The sequence below is a fragment of the Pholcus phalangioides genome, unplaced genomic scaffold, assembly GCF_987345545.1.
Source record: "Pholcus phalangioides strain wild (caught in Gottingen) unplaced genomic scaffold, Ppha-v1.0 ptg000015l_1, whole genome shotgun sequence".
NCBI classification, from domain to species: Eukaryota; Metazoa; Arthropoda; class Arachnida; order Araneae; family Pholcidae; genus Pholcus; species Pholcus phalangioides.
Genome location: NW_028301608.1, coordinates 38,899,738 through 38,922,725, shown reverse-complemented (window position 1 = coordinate 38,922,725; position 22,988 = coordinate 38,899,738). Strand labels below are relative to the sequence as shown.

Here is a 22,988-nt window from a genome sequence, read left to right as displayed (position 1 = left end):
ATTTATGTGAATGAGGCTGTTGAAATAGTGGATGAAATATTTCTGTATAGTTATACATTATTGAAACTCATACACAGGGTGTCCTGTGTTCTATTGCTGCCTTTATTTTATCAACCGTTCGTTGTGAAGGTATGGTTCTAATTTCAAAATGCTTAAAATGTGTTCAGAAATCACTCTGTACCAGTTGCAAGAGTGAAAATACGGTACATCATAAAATAAAATATTATACATTTTCATGCATTTCCCCATCCTCTAACTTCCAGTTAGAAAGTTGTTGCCCTGTCTCTTCTAGGCCAACAACAATAATTCAATGTTTCTAAGTGCAATATTTCCTGCAATATTTGAATTTAAAAATCAGAGAAAAGTTGGGAAAGGAACAGCATATAAACTAACATATTATGTTGGCCTCAGGAGAAACAGGGCAATAGCTTTCTAATTGGAAATTATAGGACAGAGACATAAAAATTTAGTTTTTTTAATTTTATGACACTGTATTTTCCCTTGTGAGAAACTGGAAAGAATGGTTTCTGGCCACATTTTGAGTATTTCTTAAATTAGATCCATTCCTTTACGGTGAACTGTTGATGAAATAAAGGCTGAATTAGGACTTACAGGACACCCCTTATAAGGATACTCAAAGTACTGGAGATAAAAATATTGTACAGGATTTATATATATGATTAAAGATGGACTATATTAACACTATGGAAGGGTGTCGGAACCAGAGAGTAATATCATTACATTGATACCTCATTTAATGAATACCTACGTTTAAGAACTTTTTGGTTAACAAAGATTTTTTTCAGAGGTTTTTCAGCCTCAGTTAATGAATATGAATTAGGCTAACGAACGTCTTTGTAGATATTGATGCGCAAACTAACATAATACAACACGGTTATATTAGTGTTATGGAGCTTACCTTCTACATCTGTATGCATGAGACAGAGAAATGAACTGACCACATATAACATAGTGGGTCACCCCTCCAGCTGTGAAGCTGTTCATTCCAGCTTTCTGTCAGTTTGTTTTTTTTTATAGTGGTTCTTAGTGTTTTATAAAACTTCAAAACTTCAAAATCTTCAAATTTCATTCCATAGTTGGAATAAATTAAACAATTTTCTATACAAAGCCATGGAAAATCCTGTTTTGGCTAATGAATGTGATTTCGCAACAAATTATCTGGTAGAGGTATTACTGTACAAAGCCTTTTTTTTAAAGACAGGATAAGAAATATATTTTCATGCCAGTTAGAATTTGTTGAAGCATTAACATATGGTCTTTGAATCTTTTAATTTGTATCTTGATGGATATTCAATGTTTCGATTTCAGGAGCAGCTTTTGGTAGATTAGTGGGTGAGTGTATGGCCTCCTGGTTCCCGGAAGGAATCACGTTAGGTGGAAGCGTCAATAGAATTATTCCTGGAGGTTATGCTGTTGTAGGTAGGAAGTTTTTCTCCAATGTTTTTGACAATACAAGTTATAAATAAATAGTTAGCATATAATTTTTAATTTAACTGTGCATTCTGAAAAAATATTTGTGAAACATAAGTATTAAATATAAATAATTTATCAATTTTTTTATACATTCAAATTGTAAAATTTATAGTGTCATAATTGAAGTAAATTTGAATTATAAATTTATTATTTTTGGAATTATTTTAAAATCAGGTTTTTGTAGGCTCAAGTAATGTCAAATAGAATTTCTAAAATTTAAACTGTTTCAAAGAAGGAAAGAAAAAAAAACTTGAGCATAGGTCCATACAGTCTGTTTCATAAGTTTAAGCATAGTAATAAAATTGTGGCAAACAAAACTAGATGATGCAGCAAAAAAAATCCCTTGAGAATTATTATACACAACAAGGCTGCATACAGTCACTCATGGCATTTTACAGCTGAACCATTGGTTCTAAAAGCATACTTGCAATTAGAAAAAAGGTGCCCAAATAACATGTAGAACTCGGATATGCCATTCATGTTGAAAGGGGTTGTACAGTTACCAAAATAAAAAAAATAACTTTTTATATGGATACCCTGGCCCAAAAATCCAATTAGAAAGTTGTTGCCCTGTCTCTCCTGATGCCCAAAAAAAATTCATATTCCTAAGTGCAATGTTTATCGAGATATTCAAATTTGAAAAATGGAGGAAAGTTCAGAGAAGCAGTATTAAATGTAGGTAAAATGGTTTACCTGTGTCCATATAAAAGTTGATTTTTTATTTCAATAACCATATGAATTTTTCAACATGAATGGCGTATCTGAGCTCTACATGTTATTTGGATACTTTTTCTAATTGGAAAAGTATGCCTTTAAAATCCCGGTTTGCCAGTGAAATGCCCTGCATGCTGTTACCTATGCATTCTTTATCATGGGTGAAATTGGAGTATACTTTTTGGATGCAAAAAACACTATGATGTCTTTATGGCTTCCTTCAGCTGAAAAAACAAAAAGGTCTGTCCACTTAAGTAAAATGCTCTATACATGGTGCTTATACAAAATGCTCTATACCCTATATACATGGTACTAAATTTCAAAAATGTAAATAAAAATATACAGGGTGTTCCAAACCACTCATAAATGAGTATTTCAGAAGTTTAGGCAAAGATCTAAAAAAACATGTTTCTAAGTTTCTAGATCACACGTAAAAATACTTTACATATTTATAGTTACCTTAGTATCAGATCACTTTAAATGCATTCTTTATCATGGGTGAAATTGGAGTATACTTTTTGGATGCAAAAAACACTATGATGTCTTTATGGCTTCCTTCAGCTGAAAAAACAAAAAGGTCTGTCCACTTAAGTAAAATGCTCTATAAAGCATTCCAGACTTTCCTAACCATTTGTTTCTTATAAATGCATAAACTTACAAGTTAGTTAAATTTTTTGTTTTTAAACGTTGGTTTTTGGTAGGGTGGATATCAATTTTATTCAAAACTATGTGGACGACAGCTTTGGTTTCAGGACAAATTGTTGATACATAATTTTGTGATCAAGGCTATTTTTTATCTGATGCAGAGGCCTTTTTTGACCAAATGTCATTCTTACAATCCACTTCACTGTAGGTGTAATTGTTGTACGGGGTCTTCCACATTGTGATTTTTCCTCAGAATCTATATTACTGGCCAGCAGAGGGTAAAATTCTTCATATGGATCATTGATTCAAAATTTCGTTAACATCCTTGTCTCTCATTTTCACTTCCCACAGTTTACAAACCTTTGTCTTGGTTTTTTGATGACTTCAACATTTTGATTTAAAGAAGAAATTGGTAATTCCACTTTCATATCATTAGCCTGGAATGTAATCTTGGTCATCCAATCACACATAGCCATTAATTTCCATAAAATGACGTTTGTGTATAAACTTGGAAAAATGACTATACTTCACTCTGTATATACATTAAAAGTCTGCTATAATGAGTACAACTTTTCACGATAGCCTCGCTATTATGAGTAATTCGAAAGTGATTGTCAAAGATCTGATGTTAACGATACAAAAAATATTCGCTCACAGTGAGTTATTTATGACTGAATCTGAACACATTCGCTATAACGACAACAAAATTCTCAGTGAGCATGTTTCCCTTTCTTTAAGAATCATACATAAAATTGGACTGGAAAGAGCAGCATTTTTTAAATCTTTTTACCCTATTAAATGTAATAGGTGTTTATACGGGGCATGTCAGTACCTTCCCATATAGATAAGAAGACTACATAGTGTATCTTATCTTCTTTATAATCTATATAGGATGGAGGTGGAAAAACACATAATTTTATCTGTAGGTGTATTGGTTGAACAGGTGGAGCACTGGTTTTGATTGGCTATTATTTCCCTTGAAAAAAATCCTTTCTCTTTCTTTCTCTCTCCTTTCTTGGAATCTTCTAAAACTGGACTAACAGGTCTTAATCATTTTCTCTGTTTTAAGTGTTATTAGACATTTTTATAGTGCAACGAATACACTCCAGTTGCAGAAACTATTACATTCAAAAAAGTGCAAAATTTCGTAATATAATCAACTTTGTATATACCTAAGCAGTTAATTCTAAATGCATATTTCAGTAAAAACAGTTCAAAATAATAGAACAAAGAAAGGTAAATTTATCTACATTGAAATCCCACTTATAACATTTTTCAAAAATGAAAATTTTTCATTAAAAAATATTGTAAGAGGAAAACGCTTTAAATGGAAATTCTCGATGAGTATAGTAAATTAAGTGGTGCCAAACGGAAAAATGTTTCAAGGGGGATCTACTGTAGTTTTTTTTTCTTCTCAGTTTATATGTGTGTGTGCATGTGCGAGAGAATAAATATCTTTTTTTGCTGCCTCATTTAGTTTTTGGTTTTGTTGCAATTTACTTACTGTGACTAAACTTATGAATCAGGCTATTCTGAGTAGTATTATTTATAAGCATCTGAGCAATGATAGTAAAGAGACATTCATGTTTTAATTTGGTCACATCCATTACCTACTATATGCATCAGTGACAGCAGTGCATATGTTAGAATTCCGGACTCCTATAGTGCCGGACTCGTGATGCGAGGATCCGGGTTCGAACCCCACAGTGGTGGTGTTCGAAGTGTAGTGTACGTGTAGTGGCACTACACGTACACGCACATTCCCGCATGTACCGATTCGTTGGGGGGTTCCGCGGGGGAGGGGGGGGTGCATGTGTGGTGTAGCAGTAGTAGGTAGGGGCTCGGGGATCCGTGATGTTCTTAAGTCAGCCACCTCGTTGGGCAATTTGCCTGTTGTGGCATTGTATTTGTATTTGTATTTATTATAATTCATGTGAATGATCTTTATCTACGGTTAATAGGATTTTTTTTCACCAAATTGCATTTATTAAATATTTTGATTCAGAAAATTTACCATGATCATCTTTCTTCTTCTCGCAGGTGCAGCAGCATTATCTGGGAGTGTGACTCATACCATATCTACTTCAGTCATTGTTTTCGAGCTTACTGGTCAGATGTCTCATATTCTGCCTGTCATAGTAAGCATAGTCATGTACATTCAACTATTTCTCAGACAGTAAATAATTCTGAAAAGTCAAAGCAAAATATTTCACTCTTTCTTTTGCTTTCTTTCGTATTTATAAAGCTTGCAGTATTAATTGCGAATGGTGTGTCTCAAGCCCTCCAGCCATCCATATATGACAGTATTATACAAATAAAAAAGTTGCCATACTTGCCACCTATTGTGTCCACTTCATCTGAGTAAGTACATGATTTATGTAGATTTTGAATAGAGTATGAAACATATTGGAGATTCCCATTGTGCTTACATTTTGTCTCTTGCTAGTTAATTTATTTTTCAAATTAAATGTCTTGGTTGGTGAAATAAAGAAAAATGTAAGTAAGAATACATGAAATTTGAAGTACATTTTTTTTTCAGAGCACATAATATCTATGTTGAGGATATCATGGTGCGTGATGTTGTTTGTATATGGAGAGGCTGTACATACAAAGATTTGCGTAGCATCCTGAAATTGAAAGGGCGGCTGCAGTTTTTCCCTCTTGTAGATTCCTTAGGTAAAGTCTTTTTTTTTTCCATACTTCATTATTTATAAATGTTTTTTTCATTGTTGACATAACCATTGGAAATTTCATTAGAGATGCAAATCGCAGGATGTATTTGGTTAGTTACTAAGTAACACAATCATTGATGTCTTTGTTAAACAAATATTTGCAATTTTTGCCACCAGTGCAATGAAGTTAATATACTACTACTAGATCACACAAACACCTCTTAAACCTCATAAAAATCCAATATCCTCTAAAGAACTTATGAAATGGTGCATGGTGGAAAGTGATGTGTAACTCATTGGTTCTCAACCTTTTTTTTAATTTGTGAAGCCGTTTTAGTATATAATTTCTCTGGCAAATATATCTATAGGTCTTTTTTTCTATTTATATTTATTAATCTATCAAATTTACTGAGTTATTTTCATTTTCCTCAGGCAGTCACTAAGCCCACTGGGAAATTAATGCACAGAACCCCACGAAGCACCAGTTGAGAACAGCTAGTGCTCCTAACCTAAAGACAACTTTTGGGAACGTGTACTTATTATGCATTTGAGAAGTGCTACTACTACTAAATCACACATGCACCTCTCACATACTTCTGATGAACTTCTAATGAATTGGTACATGTTGGAATGTACACGTACTTCTTGTAAACCTATTTTAAAGTTTGTTTCTCCGTAATGCTTGTTATGTGCAGTGTTGCCATTTGCCATAAATTTTTTTAACCGTGATGAAGTTTAATGATCGAATAATTGTATCATTAAGGAACCTATTGCTCTCTGTGGTGAGACTTTTTATAGGGAGAGATCAGCTCGCAATTGCACCTCAAAGTTGGCAACATTTGAGAAAGGCTGCTACCTGTCTTTCAAACTAGAAAGCATTAAATCAGTAGATTATCACCTGTGTATGTATTAGATTAGGGAAAAAGAAATCCATTATTTTTACGTGAACTTCAAGACTTTATTTAACATATTTCGGATTACCAATTTTGGTCAAATATGCACCGTTTTGTTCTATGATTTGTTGCCATTTTAAAGGTAACTTCATAATGCCTCTCTCATAGAAGTCTTGGTCCATATTGGCGAAAAACTCAAGTAATCGATTTTCACAATCTTCTCTTGATGCCAATTTCTTATCACTAAGGAAATTTTGCATAATTAATCATGCATAGTAATAATTGCATAAACATTTAAAGCATATAAATGTTTTGTTTATTCAATATCCATGTAGAGTAAATTTTCATGACTATGTTTCAGATTCAATGATTCTGTTAGGTTCAATTCAACGTCTGGAATTGTTACGCCTATTAGATTACCAATTGGGTCAAGAACGACGACTACAAGAAGCAGCAAAACGTTCACAGCTTTTAAATGAATCACCAAAGAGCCCTAAAGCAGAAAAAAGAATATCCCGATTTGAAGTTGTTCCAGTATTAAACAGTGGAAGGGTGAGCATCTATTTGAAAAATAATAAATATGAAATACTGTAATATCTATGTCACAATTGCTCATTTTCATTTGAAGATTTTGTTCATTCAACAGTTTATTTTTCCTGGTTTGCTTAGTAGAGTAATTTCTTTGTTCCCGGTAAAGTAAAAACTGAATCCACACCCAAAAATATTGTCAGTTATGCAAATTTATAAGTTTAATCTTATAGAGATTGTGAGATTAAATGTGCTGAAAATTCAAAGCTTATAACAAAAATCTTTCTGTGCTGATTAGTATTAGAAATTAGAATATTAAGAGGCACAGTTTTTGCATAGTTGGAGAATAAGTTGTTTTTTATAAGGAATAACTTTTTTCTTGTGCATTTTCATCCAAAATTTCATAGATGGGTATAAATATACTACTTGGCTGTTATAAAGCTGAAATCATGAATTCTATCAAAAAGGTGTAAGTACATGAAGTTAAAAAAAAGTAATAAAAAAGTAACGAAGAAAATATATGAGAAATCGAGTGATGAAAATTATCTAAGGGAAAAGAAATTATTAAGAAGTTATTAATTATGAACTCTTAAGGCTTATTTAATAAACTTTTCTGCAGTTGGACAATATGATTTTTTGGCAATGTGCGTAATTAAGAACTAGAGATGCAAAAGGAAAAAGAGAATTTTCTCTGGAATGGAAAATTTAGAGAATAATTGAGAATATTCTTTTTTCTTTTGAATAAGGGAAGCAAATTGCAAATTTTGTGTTTATATACATATATACTCATGTTTTTTGATAACGTGATCCTCACATATTTCCAAAAAAGCCATATGATATTATGAAATATAATTCGGTTTTCATTGCCAGAAGAAACATTTAAACAAAAATTTTTTTAGCATAATCACTTTATAGTGGGAACTTTTAATTAGAGAATATTCTTCATTACAAACTATTTTTTGCACAGTTACTTTTGCATGCAAAAAAATAAAAAATATATGAATTTTTTTTCACTAATGTATTGAATTTACTATTAATTGGTTTTTTTTAAACATTCCTTCATGTGTAGCATTTTACAAATATTTTTAGATCTTCATTGACAAGAGTAAAATCTTTGAGATGAAGTTGTTTTTTATTGTAGCTTTTCAAGAGAATATTTTCCAAAAAACTATTACACATAATTTTATGTCTGTATATGGAAACTCAAAAAATATATCGTACATTATTGATATATATTTTTCAAATTTTTAACTGTTGATATGTGATATATGACTTATGGGCATCTTTTTCTCAGCCACCTCATTGGGCATTTTGCCTGTTGTGGCATTGCATTTGTATTTGTATGTATTTGTATAGAAATACAGTGAAACCTCGATACAATGATACTCAGCCGACCAAGAAGAAATATTGTTATAAAGGGATTATCATTATATTGAGATGCAGCATTATCATCATGTATCATCAAATTTATGCTATAGTTGTCATCTTTTCTAAATCGGCATGGATGGTATCATCAGAGAAATGCGCTTTTATGCATTCATTTTATGCATTCGCAGAGAAGAATTGTAATTAATTAGTCGATTAATAAAATTCAGTTGCGTGCATTGCACTTTTGTGTCTTATGCAGAAAGTAGCAATAGCAATAACTTTAGTGCTTTCAGTGATCCTGTGTAGTGAATTTGCCGATGTTATTAGACGCCTTTAGAAGAACAAAAAAAATTAAAAATGACACAAAGTTAATTAAAATTCAGAACGAATTTGAGCAAATTATAAAAAATATTGTTACAGCAGTTTTTCAAAAATCTCCTTAAAATATAGAGGGATTTATCATAAGAATATCACTTCTTATGATAAAGGGGGGGGGGGGTGCATGTGTGGTGTAGCAGTAGTAGGTAGGGCCTCCAAAAAATGGCTCGGGAATCCATGATGTTCTTAAGTCAGCCACCTCGTTGGGCAATTTGCCTGTTGTGCCGTTGTATTTGTATTTGTATTTGTATCGAGAAGAGTTTAACATTGCACTATAGGTAGTTCCAAATAAGATTTGAAAAAATATTGTTGTATAGAGTGGTATTTATCATTATATCGAGTATCGTTTTAGCAAGGTTTCACTGTAATTTAGCATACTTTAACGTATGTTAATAAAAAGAGAACAAAAACAAGGCATTATTGGAGATATCAAAGAATTAATTTGTTATGTACAGTTTATTGTGAAACTGTCTAATAGACTACAAATAGTTGGTGACTAAAAATAATAATCTATTTAAAAAAAAAAAAGTTATGGCTAATTTTGTAAAACTTTTTTCATAAAGTCTTTGTAAACTGGAGAAGAAAAATTGGTTTTTTTTGCTGAAATTCTATTCAGGCTAGAAAAGATTAAAATGATTATTTTTTAAACTAAAATTTACTTTTGACTAACAATAAGTAGTGTGCACAAATTTCGATGCTAGCCATTGTTTTTTGTTTTAATTTATAACAGCTAGAGAATGTAGAGAATTAAGTGTTTTAAATGTATTATTTTTGTACTCCAGTCAATAGTGTATCAAAGTTTTGTTTTAGTTGGTTTATTTGGGTTTATGTAATTACGACTGCATTTTTAGATTAAAAAAAATAATGTGTTGTGTTTCTCTCCCAGAAGATTAAATTAATGCTATATTTCAGAACAGTCCTCGCCTCTCTGGAGAAACCATAGGTAATGTTTCAGTGTGTTCACTTTATGACTTAGATCATAGTTTTTCAGATATTTCTGAAATGTGTGAATTTTTGTAACATTAAAATGTCTCGCAACTTTTTGTTAGAACGTGTTCCTAATATAGGTGGTTAACATTAACATGTTGGATCATTCTAAACCAAAGAGGCAAGGATTTCTTTTTATTACTTCATGTTTTTTATATATTTTTGCATGTAATAATGAACTCTACCCTACACAGAACCTTAACCAAAATTTCTAGCCGTACTAATGTGACATTTTCTTTTTCCTCCCTTAGCCATCCCCTAGATGTTCTCCTCCGCCTTCCCCAATCATCACCCCAAAGAGTCCTAGAAAATCCCATCGGTATTCTCCTATAAATTCCCCATATAATACCATCACCTCATTAGGTAAGTCTATACTTAAAACACGAATTTGCTGTCTGGCATGTTTCATAATCTTATTTGATTGGTTTAGCTTCAATTATTCCTGCTTTTCAAAATAATATTAGTAGTTCTGATTATCATGCACAACATTCTTTAAGTAAAAGTAACGGTTCACATGTTGAAATAGAACTATTTCTTATTATTCAGTATGGTAAATGCCTTAATGTTGTTTGAAAAATTTCTTGCAAATTCTCATCTTTTGAAATATAAATTTAATTTGTATTTTTTTATATGTATTTAAGATGACTACTTTTAACTATTTCTCATTACTGTTTAATTATTTCTCAGCATATTTGAACTAAAAGTTGCTCATTTCTTTTGTCCATAATTTGATAAAATTAAAGTTTTAATAAAAACTAAGAATAAAACCCATTTATCTAAAAAGATGTGAAGTAAAGGAACTAGAAAAATGGCTCCAAGATAAAAATTGAATTGATCAAAGATCAGAAAAATGAATACAGTAGACTCTCGACTATATGACTTGTGACTATTCGTTTCGGTACTATCATGCTTAGTTAAAAATTAATACATAATAATTGTCCATATATAATTCCGATCAGCACAAAAACTGGTTTCGGAGTGTGGCTATGCAAAATTGACTTAAAATCTCCAGCACTGTGATAGCCACACCTCTAAACCAGATCGGTTTTTGCGCAGATTAGAATGTAAGTGGAGGGGACATTGTGTTGTGCAGAAGTGGACTAAAACAGAGAAGCCATCAATTATCTACATCAAAGACTTTTAAAAACTAAACACTACGTTTTTACTTTTTTGGCCTAAAATTTGACATTTGTGTTAGCATTTATCAATCAAGAGTGTTGAAAAAGAGCGAATAAGTTTAAATAATTATATTTTAAGAATTAAACTTATGTTTTACATTAATGTTGTGCTTATTATAAAAGCTTATGATATGTGTTCATACTGAACTGTACAGTGTATATGGTTTTGTGTTTCCTGCACACACACAATTGAGATAGGCATAAAAAAATTTATCCTAAAAAACCTAAAATGTCCAATATTTTTATTCTCCGACCATTAATTCTAATTAATTTTTAAAATGTACGGTTCAGTACATAATAAACATTTATTAAGTACTCGCTTGTGTACTTAGAGGTCGGAAAATATGATTAGGAGCAGGTTTCGGTATAAAGAGGGTGGGTTTTTTACAGTGTGGGTGCAGGTAGGAAGTGAGCTTTTATCATACTCTGGCCTATGTGGTTTTTCTGTTATACAGCCGCCCTTCCACCATAGTAGGCTGGATTGTCCAGAGTCTATTGTATTTGATCATGTGCAGTCAATTATATTTTTGTGGAGTTCAATGTTGTTCAAGTTATGTATCAAAATGCTCAAAAAACAGTATCTCACTGGTTTTCAAGCTGTGGTCTGTAACTCCTTTCTAGGGGGTTTCATATTCAAAATTTTTTTATATTTTTAAAAAAATTCTTGCAAGTAATCAGAAAGTTTTTTTTATCATCATAGACAAAAGAAAGTTTGAAATAACTTAATGGTAGGGAGGAATATACAGTTGACACATGATATAACTACCCATTGTTCTTTCAAAAACTGACATTATATTGGGTGATTGTTATATTGAAAACAAAACATATAGGATAGTCTGGAAATGAAAGCATTTGAAACCTATTCTACAGGTCATAATATTGGAATGATCACCATTACATGCAGTTATTTTAATGAGTGTCAATTGCATAAAGAGGTCCATTGTAAGTGACAGATTGAGAAGCGCTGCTACTACTGAACCATACGTGCACCTCCTCCACATTCCTCTTCTGAATTTCTAATGAAGTGGTACATGTCGGAATGTGCATGTACGCTTAGTGAACCTGATGTGAAGTTTGTTTTTGTGTAATGCTGCCATTTGAAATGAGTTTTTCTAACTATGAGTGAAAAGTAATGATTGAATTATTTTATTGTTGTAGGCCTGTTGCTCTCTGTGGCGAGACTTTTTTAACAGTTAGGTCGGTCCGCATTTACGCCTCAAAGTTGGGAACCACAGAAAACCAACTTCAGCCGATCACCACTGTGACGGCGGATTAAGAAACGCTGTGGTATCTAGTTTAACTACTTTACTGCCGAAAAAATCTTACATGATCTGCTCCCCAGTACCACCCCCTTTTTTTTGCTCGTGTGCTATAAAAACATATAAACATGCCCATGGCAGTTAAGGAGTTAATCACAATACTGTGAATTCTTGGTACAACAATACTTGATATAACATTTAAATGTCTCTACAAGGATATTTTTCAAATCTTATTTATAGAATTTTCTATAGCTGGAGAGGCCCAACTCCTCTCGAAACAACGATATCCTCTACTATAATAAATCGCTATATAACAATATTTTTGAGGATATATTGAAACTACTACAACAATACTTTTTATATTTGTATTGAAATATCCTTCATTATACTTTAGAACTTAATGCACATTTTAGTTCTTTCTCAAGGACGTCTAATGATATCTGTATTTGGTACCACCTGATCACAGAAAGAGTTAAGTTTTTGGCATCACTACTTTTTGTGTGATATACTAAAGCATATTGCAATAAACCTTTTTACAGGGACAACATGCATGCACACACACACACACACATCTAACTGAACTTTGTTTGAAATTAAAATTTTTTGCATATAATAAACACTCAAAAGCACATTTTTTGGTGGTAGTGATTGTGCCAATTTAGAAAAGATGCCAACAGCAGCATAAATTTGATGGATAATGATGACTCTCTATATAATGATAATCCCTATGCAACAATATTTTTTCTTGGTCCACAGAATAATTTCATATCACAGTTCCACTATAGACTATTGAGACTAGTCTATTAAACTCTGGAAGTGAAAGACCAATTTAAGATAGTAGCAGATATTAATCTGAAAAATGAGCCTGGGCTAAAAAATGTTGCTGTCTTCAGGTCCCCAGGCCAAGTGATTTTCTGATGGACTACCTAGCAAATTCTCGAAAATTTCAACCATTTCTCATTTTTGTGAGGCCACCCCTTTTCTTTTGATTCCCCTGGGCTATACCCAGGTGGGCCCAAGCGTTATACGTTGCTGGGTAAGGGATAAAATCACTTAATCGTGTTGACATTCATAACAGGATTTTTTAAATTTCATCTATTTTTCTACCTTACAAAATACACGATGTTAATAATAATAAATAGTTAACGTATTATGTAGAAATATTGAGTATTTGTTTTCATATGCATCACATTTATATGCAAAAGGATGTGTATTTTCAAATTGGCATATTTTCTTTCCCTTAGATGCCAGGTTAAAACAGGCATTTGAGAGTGTTTTTAAGAAATATTCAAATAATGATTCCGAAAGGGTATGTATAGTCTTTTTTTATTATTTTAAAAACTTCATGAAAATTAGATATATCACATGTTGAAAATTTCATTGTTATTTTTCCTGTTTTTATTTATGAATTTAGTTTTGTTTCAGTTGGACTATGGAAGTACACCCAATACCCCAACTATGAAGAAAGCTAACCAGGTCAGTTTTATTTTTTTTTCCGTCATTATTTCCAAGAGAAATGAAAAAGCACCCCCCCCCCCTCTTTATTTCTTTCCCTTATAAATCAAGGGGGTGCACAACCTTTTCTGTTCACAGGCCAATTATGCAGTATTTCTGCGGGTGGGGGGGGGGGGGCAAAAACTGGTTTATATTGGGTGACCATATGACCTGTATTTTATGGAGCATTCCTGTAATTTTGGTCATCCTGACTTTTATTTTTAAAAATGCCCCATTTTCCTGTATTTTCAGTGAAGCTCACTTGAATTTCATTTTTTGTTGAAATAAAGAATTGAGATTATATTTTTAATCATCATTATTCTGCAACAGCAGTTCTCAACTGGTGCTCCGTGTGCACTTCCCAGGGGCTCCACAGACACTCGAGAATAATAAAATAAATAAATAAATTTGATAAACAAACAAAAAAAGGGACCTAAATGGTACCGCCATATAAATGATATACTAAAAAGAGCTCCTCAAGTTAAACAGGGCTCCACCAGAGGAATTATTCACTAAAAACGGCTCCATGAGTCAGAAAAGGTTAAGAACCTCTGTTTTACAAATTATATTATAATAATTACAACTGTAATCAGCATAATTATAGTCATATAAATATATTTATATCTCACATGTCACACATATACGTTTCTTCTGTGAATTCCATTTTGATCCACTGTAACTTGCACTAGACCATTTTCCGACATTCACAATTTTTCATCTTTTCAACCTTTGACAATTTTTTTTTTCTGTATCGGCAACTTTGGTTACAATCAATAATTTTTTTTTTTGGCAATAATTTTATGCCCCATATTGGTCCTGATTTCCTGTATTTTCATGAAGGAGTACGGGCAACCAAGGTGTATATATATATATATATATATCATATCATGTGTATTAATACTTCCCTATTATCGAACACCTTTTGCAAGCCGGATGGAACCCTTTAGTGAACTGCATTTGGCCAATGGGCTGGAGGTTGTGCATCCCTGCTATAAACCATTAGAATTATTTTTAGAGATTAAGTTCACTTACCTACGAATATTTAAACAAAACTTAGTATTTTTCTTGCACTCATTTGTTAGAAATTCCATAGAGGAAATGGACGACATGCGTGTGTGGTTAGTAGTAGTATTTTTCTTGCTCTTTTTCAATTCTTATAGTTCGATAGAGTATAATTAAATTATCAAATTCTTGTTTTGTTACTACACCCATTACACAATTTTAAATGCCCATTTAATAAAAATATTATAGGGAAGTAAAACCCCTCTTAATAGTCATTCCTCTTTTAAAGCTAAATGTATAATAAAAGTATGCGTTTCGAACCCTTTATTAATGGTCACCCCCTCTTTTACAGATTTTTTTTGTCCTGCCAGTGTCCATTAAAGAGAAGTTTCACTGTAAACATTTTTTAATGTTCTTGACTTTTTTTTTTGCTTTTAATATTGACTCTATCGCATGTTACAAGCAAAGAGAAAATATTTCTATTGAAATATTTTGTAATTGAAATTTGGTACTAGTAGTTTAAAGAGTTCCCTAGTGGCAGCATGGTAAGATGCTTGCCTACTACCATGGAAGTTTTTGTAAGGTTCGTGGTTTTAATCCTGGGGAAAGAACATTGATAATAAGTTCTTTCCCCCTATGAATCTGAGGCAACCACCGATAGAGGGTGCCTTCATTTCCAATCCAACTCTGTCGGTAGTAGTTGTTGTATAGTGATTTATATATATATGACTGCTGGAGTTGGTGCACAGTACAGTGGTAGTAGTAGTTTAATCCATCCAACTCCACTGGTTGGAAATTGCTGTATGGTGATATATGACCGAAATTGATGTGCGGTAAAGTAGTAGCATGGCCCAGGTCTTCTCCGACCACCTGCTAAAATATATTTGTTCAGACTGAGTGGCGGGCCACTGAGTGAACTGACTGTTACATACTCAAACCTGACTAGACGAGAAACAGCTACTCAATAGCGCTAGTGCCTATGCCATCTGGGAAATGAGAGAAGATAAAATGTAAAGCCTGTGTTAGATCAGTTGCACCCAATGGAGGGTTAAATAGAGTATTAAACATAATGTAGGTACATTGTTTATTTAGAAGATTTAAAAAAAAAATCTGATATATATCTAATCAATATGTACAAAAACATGAACATGCAATTGAATTGAAGAGCATGAAAAAGTTAGTACTGTGGCTACTATGGAATTTTAACATTTTCTCCAAACTTTTATGTATAAAGAAAAAAGCCAGCATATACTTAATGTAGCTAATTAATTTCAGCTTTTAATAAACTTTTTTAATCAGTGAAATTATATTTTAAAATATTGTTTCACTATTTGAAATTGTTTTCGTATATTTAGTTATTTTCCCTTCTTTTTCAGCCCAAATTCCTATTCGACATGTCACGAGAAGAGGTATGTTCACATTCAACTGTCTTGATTTCAATGTCAAGGACTTTATTGGTTAATTCTTTGATCAATCATATAAAAGATGAATGCTCTTTATAAAAGCATATTCATAGATTTCATGTCATTTTATTCTGTATCAGTGAATTAAAACAGTGTCAACTTCTTAAACTTTGAATAAAACTGTTTTTTGAATATAGATATTTGTTTTTTAACCCAATCAAATACTGGTCTCATGAATAACTTTTGGTGTATATGGTATATTTGCCCATAGATTTTTTAGATGTTAGTCAATTGTGTGTTTTCAATATAATAATATTTATTTTTTAGCATATCGCATGGGTAGAAGATCAGTTGAATTCAAAAGTTGACTTTAGCCAGTGTCATGTTGATCCTGCGCCTTTTCAACTTGTTGAACGCACAACTCTGATCAAGGTAAAAACAAATAACTGTAAACTTATAGTGAATATATATAAACTAATTACACACACACAGTGATGTGTGTAATCTTCTAAGTCAATGTAAAGTCAGTGTATTATACATTATGTCAGCACTTATTAAAAGTTCTACTTCTAAGCTCTGGTCCTGTGACTCAGAGGGTCTACAGCCGGTTTAATCCCAGTGGGAGGGGACCATCTCTCCCAAGAATCAGATAACATGAGAATAATTGATCTGTCCTATAAAGTATGTATGATCCCTAAAGCTACACAATTAGTCTCTCTTCCCATGCTCTGGTTCCATTTCTGATCTACAGTTCTATTTTTAGGAAGATCTGCAGAGGAATATTTACAATGTCCATATGTGGTGTAATAGCATTTATTTGTTTTAGGTGGATCTGGGAAAGTCCTGGTTTCATGCTGAATTTTTCCTCTTTTTATAGATGTAATATTACAAATAACTGAGGTCCACAAAGCCAGAGGGGGATGAAACTTTTATAAGTAAAAGATTGGTTAAGAATCACAGCATTCTGCATCATTTAATTCACCAAGGCATTAACCACATCAAATCTCAATAAGTCGAATATGCAGCAGCTGATGTTATCGTTAGTTTGACTTATCGGAAATTCCGATTTCAGAGTGAGAAAAAGAAAAAATTATTAAAATAACAGTGCTGTTATGGTATTAGTAAAACATTTTATACTACTGGAAATTCAAAAAGATAAGTTACTCTAATTTAATAATTTTTTAATAGAACTTTTTCCGTATTTTAGTTTTAAAACTTTTCTATAACTCAAAGGTTTCTTCCTTTAAGTCGAAGTTTTGGGAAATGAAAGAAATTACAAAAATAGCATTTAGTAAAAACCTTTGACTTAAACAGATATTCGAGCTATCAGAGTTCGAGTTATCACAAATTGACTGTGTTACTGCCCCTAATCAGGGGTCGAGTCTGATAAATCTGGTAAAGAAGAATAGATTTTTTTTTATCATTTGCACTACACTGTTTATTTATTTTTTACTACCGGAGCAGGAAACTGAAATTGAGTTCATTAAATAAATGATTTAAATAATATGTTAAGATGAATGAATATTGATGGAAAAATTTGTCACTATATTTTTATTAGCAACCCTTAAATTGCTATCAATAATTTGGAAACTTGTGATTTGAGTATCAAAACACTCAAAACATATTTTATTGCCTTATTTCATCTATTGTATTCATTTGAATCTATTTATCAAACACTCATTACTTCTTTCCGAAATCAGATTTTATCTGGATATATACAACAATCTATGACAATAATGAGAAAAAATATACATAATTTTTTTCTTTTTTGCTGTGCTGCCTGTTAGATTAGACTAAAAAATATGATAAATGAAATAAATATCTTTTCTCAGCCCAGTATATCAAAGAAACAGATATTTTTTGGATGTTAAGCTGAGGTGAACTCTGAAAGAAAAGTCATCTGATCTCTGCTGAGACTCAAACCCAGACCCTCTTGCAAACCAAGCAAGCTTGCTACCATCTACACCACACAATCCTGTTCCTTATTTCCCACCTGAAGGGGGGCATTTGCTGAAATTTAAATAGGCTATTAATGCCTCTACTTCAGTGCCTCATGCGACAGTGTGTGAAATAAGGAAGGCAAGGTTGTTTTCAGTAGTGTCGATGTAGCGTGCTCATCCGGTATGCAAGAAGACCTAAGTTCGTGTCCCGGCAGAGACCAGATGACTTTTATTTCCGAATTCACCTCGACATAACATCCATAAAAATATCTGTTCCCTTGAAATTAAATATCTATTTCTATTATAAATAGATCATTTCTGTGATCCTGTTTCAGGTGCATTCCTTATTTTCTATGCTAGGCTTAAATTATGCATATGTGACTGCTATTGGTAGATTGGTTGGTGTGGTTGCTCTCAAAGAGGTAAGTAAGAGTGATGTATATTTTTTCCTTAAAGGCCCATTTACACGCGTTAAGTGATTAAGTTGGTAACTAAATTTTAAGTTAACAGATTGTTCAAAAAGTGTCCACACGGTAAGTGATTTAGTAGATGCTTATTGGATCATTTTTAAGAAGGCGAGCGCAGTTTGTGCATGCGTGCTATATTCAACTCAAATCAATGGAGAGAGACACACAACGAGTGGAAAAATAATAGTAACAATTTTTAATGCATCTGTCATTCAGAGAAGTGTTTTTTTAAAGCTCATAGCCTCTGCAACAGTGGATGAAGATGAACCGGTAGAAGATGAACCTTATACGAATATTGTGATCAGAGACATATTATGTATGTGATATTTTAATCGAAGTTAAAGAGGAGATAAATTATGAATTATGTAAGCCGAAAAGATTATGGGAGAATTAATTCTAAGGATTCATTAAACATAAAAATTATTTGAAATTTTATTATTTTTTTTTAATTTAATGCAGATGCTATCTTAATGTTAAATACTTGATTATGTATTTTTACCAATAGATGGTAGCCAATTCGTTTTGGGTGAGGGAAATATTCCAAATCCGCCCAGTTTCCAGTTCATAATAAATCTTCCACACCAGTTCCCGATATATTTTTGAATCTTCAATTTTTTTCACCTCCTGGCAGCACGTCAACCGAATATTTCATAGCTTCCACGATTTTCAACATTGAATAATTTTTAGCTTGTTTGTTAAGGTAGTTTTTATAGTTCAACAAACATTCATGGCAGAAATATTCTTCGACAAACTTGAAGGTTGGGTCCTCTAGCCACTTTGCCATCCTATATTTCCATGGAATTCTATCGAAACGGTAGGAGACGACGGAGCATAAACAGGTTCATACTTGAGATCAAAATACCCCCCCCCCTCCCCGAGAGCGAAAAGACCTTCAGAGTGGCAGACCACACCCACTGGCACATGGGCATAGGTCTACTTAACCGGAAGAAATAGAACTGTCTTTATTTCACTAAATTACTAAATCACTTATGCACTTACCATCTAAACCTGTGTAGAAGGCCCTTGTCATCTGCATACATTTTAAAGTACTTGACAACTTAAAATTTAGTTACCAGCATTTGTAAATGGGCCTTAAAATATGAGAATTATATGATAGTTGAAAAAAAAATGTGGAAGAGATTTTATTAATTTTTTTAGTTGTTTATCAATTCATTGCTGATTTACTGATGATTTTATAATTTGTTAATTGGCTATTCAACTGCAACATGTACGTGTGACATTTCATTGCAATTAATAATTATATTAGACAAAAAAATTTGAAAAATTTTCTGCATCTTGAATAAAAACAGTCAATTCCTATATAATTTGGTGTGCTGAACACGAATCTGACCATAAAATAACTGGATTGGCTCTGGTTTTCTTTGTAATCGCACATTTACTACATATACTGGGTCCATAGCATATGATATTTTTTCTGGTGAATCATTGATCCTAGAGGCATGCTTCCAATTAGAAAAAGTTTCCAAACAATGTGTAGTATTTAGATATATTGTTCATGTTGAAAGGAGTTGTACAGTTATTAAAATAAAAAAAAAACTTTTTATACCAGTGCCCCCAAAACCCAAATAGAAAGTTGTTGCCTGGTCTCTCCTAATACTTAAGACGAACCAACTTATGTCCCCTAGGAGGACAGAGTGGGGGTCACGGTTGGTCTAGAGGTCTCTCCTAATGACAAAAAAAATCCATGTTTCTAAGTACAATATTCACTGAGATATTCAAATTCAAAATGGAGGAAAATTGGAAGGGGTAAAAACAGTCTTATATATAAGTTTGGATGAAATGATTTACCCATGTTTAACACTATTTCCCCCCAATTTTCCTGTTTTTCGAATTCAAATATCTCAGTGGATATTGAAACAAGAAATGTTTTTGTTGGAATCAGCAGAGAGGGGGCAACAACCTTCTAATTGGGTTTTGGGCACATGGAGACTGCATGAAAATTTTTTATATATTTTTTAATAACTATACAACTCCCTGAAACATAAATGACATATCTGAGTACTAAACAGGGTATTTACAAGGGGGATTTACAGGTACTACAAGGGGGACACCAGTATTGATTTGTTAGGGACAATTCGAGGTTATGGTGTCACAGGGAATTTTTCTCTAATAGTGTTGTTAATAAATGGAATAGCTTACCCCTGGCGGTTGTGAATTGTAATACAATTGTGACACGTTTAAGAAATACGATAAGCGTGTTGGGGTAAATCAAGAAGCTATCCATACTTAGAATAAGACAACCATAATATTCTATATGGGCATTGTATCATGTGTATATATTGTTTATAATTTTTGTGATTGTGTTTTTAATTGGGTTGCTGTATTTTTGAAATATATGACATCCATATTTGTTATGGGCATCTTTTTCTCAGCCACCTCATTGGGCATTTTGCCTTTTGTGGCGTTGTATTTGTATTTGGAAACTTTTTCTAAATAGCAAGTATGCCTCTAGGATGAATAGGATGAACGTGGTTTGCCAGTAAAACACCATATGCCCTATTTGCTATGCACCCTGTATAGTAGTACAACATAAAAACATTGAAACACAATAGAAAAAATAATAAATATGTAAAATATATATATATATATATAAACCTTTTGTAAATATAAAATATATAGAGAAATAATACCAACATACATAAAAACACAGCAAAAATGCATAGAAACACAATTACATTGCAGCACTATAGTTCATTCATTTTTAACAGGGTAAAATCTCAGTTAAAAAGGTTAATAGAACTTTTTCATGGTGATCTTGTTCAGTAGGTCAAAATAATTCAAAATTGTGTATTTTCATGTCAGAAATTCATCACTGGAATTTCATGATGTCAAGTTCATTTTCCACAGACACCGCTCATAAAGCACTTTTTTAACATTTTGCATGGCAATGTTTCTGAAAATAAGGCTGATAGAACTTTTTCATAGTGATATTCGTGTTTCACGGGTGAAAACTATTCAGAATCACATATTTTCATGTCGGTTGCACTGTCATTGTTGTCAAAAAGATATCGCTCGCGAAACACTTTTCCCACTTTAAATGGTAATAATAAGTAATAAAACCAAAAGCCAATAAAACTTTTTCATGATGATATTCGTGTTCAGCAGGTCAAAATCATTGGGAATTGCATATTTTAATGTCAAATGTGCACACAGAATTTCATTGGTAAGTGATATGATAGCAGTTATAAAATATATGAAAATGTTAGAATGTTAATTTTTTTTTCTCCCTCATGATTCAACTCATTTAGTAGCTGTTCCAAAATTCATGAATTTATAATATCCCATTTTTGTTTCAGCTTCGCAAAGCGATAGAGAATATCAGCAGTGGCCTGTTCACTCATGGCATACATGGAACAGGTGAATTTAACAATTATGACAGGTCTGGCCCACCATCTGAAACACACTCTGAATGTGAAGATAACAATGATGTCGGTAGCAAATCTTCAAAGAAGCATAGACATAATGAAGTTGGTGATAAAGCATCCCCTGTATGACATCAATGAAGTTAGCATCAATCCATTTTCTTGCAATTCATTCGGGATACCGATAATTCAGCTACAGCTGAGAGGAAGTAAAAATCAACAATTAATTGTGTTTATGTTGTGATACTTGTTTTGCTTCCAGTTTTCGTCCTGAAAAATCTTTATTGTGAAATAGTTTTCAAAGATTTGTGACCAGCCTTGGCACAAGAAAAAAGTACTCTTCTTATGTAGAATTTTCATGTTTATTATGCAATCAGTATTCAATGCCTGAATTTGCACTCATTATTCATGAACTGTGATTTTTTTTAAATTTTATATCTGTTTGCATGTACAATGGTTCAGTTATATTCTTGAAATCAAAGCATTGAAAAAAATCTCATTTATATAGTTTTTGTTTTTATAAACATTATGTATTCAGATATGCCGTTGTACCCAATCAAACTTGATCAGAATGTAGGGAGTATAGCCCTGCCTTGGGAAGGTTTCAGGGGATCAGTAAGCTTTTGGATGAGATAACAATTAGCTTGTTTTTTACATTATTATATAACAAAAATAATTCTGTGAAGGGGTCTGTGGTCTAATCTATCATCTTACTGGCAAACTTGGGTCCTTAACCTTGTCAGCACAAAGGTTCATGGAACACAAAAGGTTGAGAACCCCTGAACTAGATTTAATCTTTCACTACAGTGAAACCAATCAGATATAAAAATGTTCTGTGGACCAAGAAAAATTATTGTAGAAGGATTATCGTTATATCGAAAGGTAATATTATCCCATGCCATCAAATTTTATGCTGCTATAGGCATCTTTTCTAAATCAGCGTTGTTAGTACTACCAAGAAATACACTTTTGAGCACTTATTCCGCACGAAAAAAATTTAATTCATTAGTTGATAAACAAAATTCTGTTAGATGTATTGCCCTTGTAAAGAGGTTTATTGCAATATACTTTGTGGGTATCACATAAAACGTAGCACTCGCACTATTGAAAGCATATAATATATAAGCATATATTAATAAAAGAAAGCATATATATAATAATATCAGTACCAAATACTGATATT

The 22,988-nt window shown here is 32.3% G+C and overlaps 1 protein-coding gene across 4 annotated transcripts in view; it reads left to right on the top strand.

Moving 5' to 3' along the window:
- LOC149075984 (chloride channel protein 2-like) overlaps nucleotides 1-22,086 on the top strand; it is an 80,162-nt gene extending 58,076 nt beyond the window's left edge. For 2 of the 4 annotated variants that reach the window (XM_089243501.1, XM_089243502.1), the window contains exons 15-26: nucleotides 1,330-1,440; nucleotides 4,894-4,991; nucleotides 5,099-5,214; nucleotides 5,393-5,529; nucleotides 6,780-6,970; nucleotides 9,931-10,042; nucleotides 13,361-13,425; nucleotides 13,542-13,592; nucleotides 15,989-16,021; nucleotides 16,343-16,447; nucleotides 18,291-18,377; nucleotides 21,740-22,086. In XM_089243501.1, the coding sequence (XP_089099627.1) occupies nucleotides 1,330-1,440; nucleotides 4,894-4,991; nucleotides 5,099-5,214; nucleotides 5,393-5,529; nucleotides 6,780-6,970; nucleotides 9,931-10,042; nucleotides 13,361-13,425; nucleotides 13,542-13,592; nucleotides 15,989-16,021; nucleotides 16,343-16,447; nucleotides 18,291-18,377; nucleotides 21,740-21,937 (1,304 nt within the window). In that variant the 3' untranslated portion in view covers nucleotides 21,938-22,086. Of the gene's footprint in view, nucleotides 1-1,329; nucleotides 1,441-4,893; nucleotides 4,992-5,098; nucleotides 5,215-5,392; nucleotides 5,530-6,779; nucleotides 6,971-9,604; nucleotides 9,810-9,930; nucleotides 10,043-13,360; nucleotides 13,426-13,541; nucleotides 13,593-15,988; nucleotides 16,022-16,342; nucleotides 16,448-18,290; nucleotides 18,378-21,739 lie in introns of those variants that run through there. The other 2 variants (XR_016194026.1, XM_089243503.1) reach the window with 2 other exon arrangements.
- The last annotated feature ends 902 nt before the right edge of the window (nucleotides 22,087-22,988 follow it).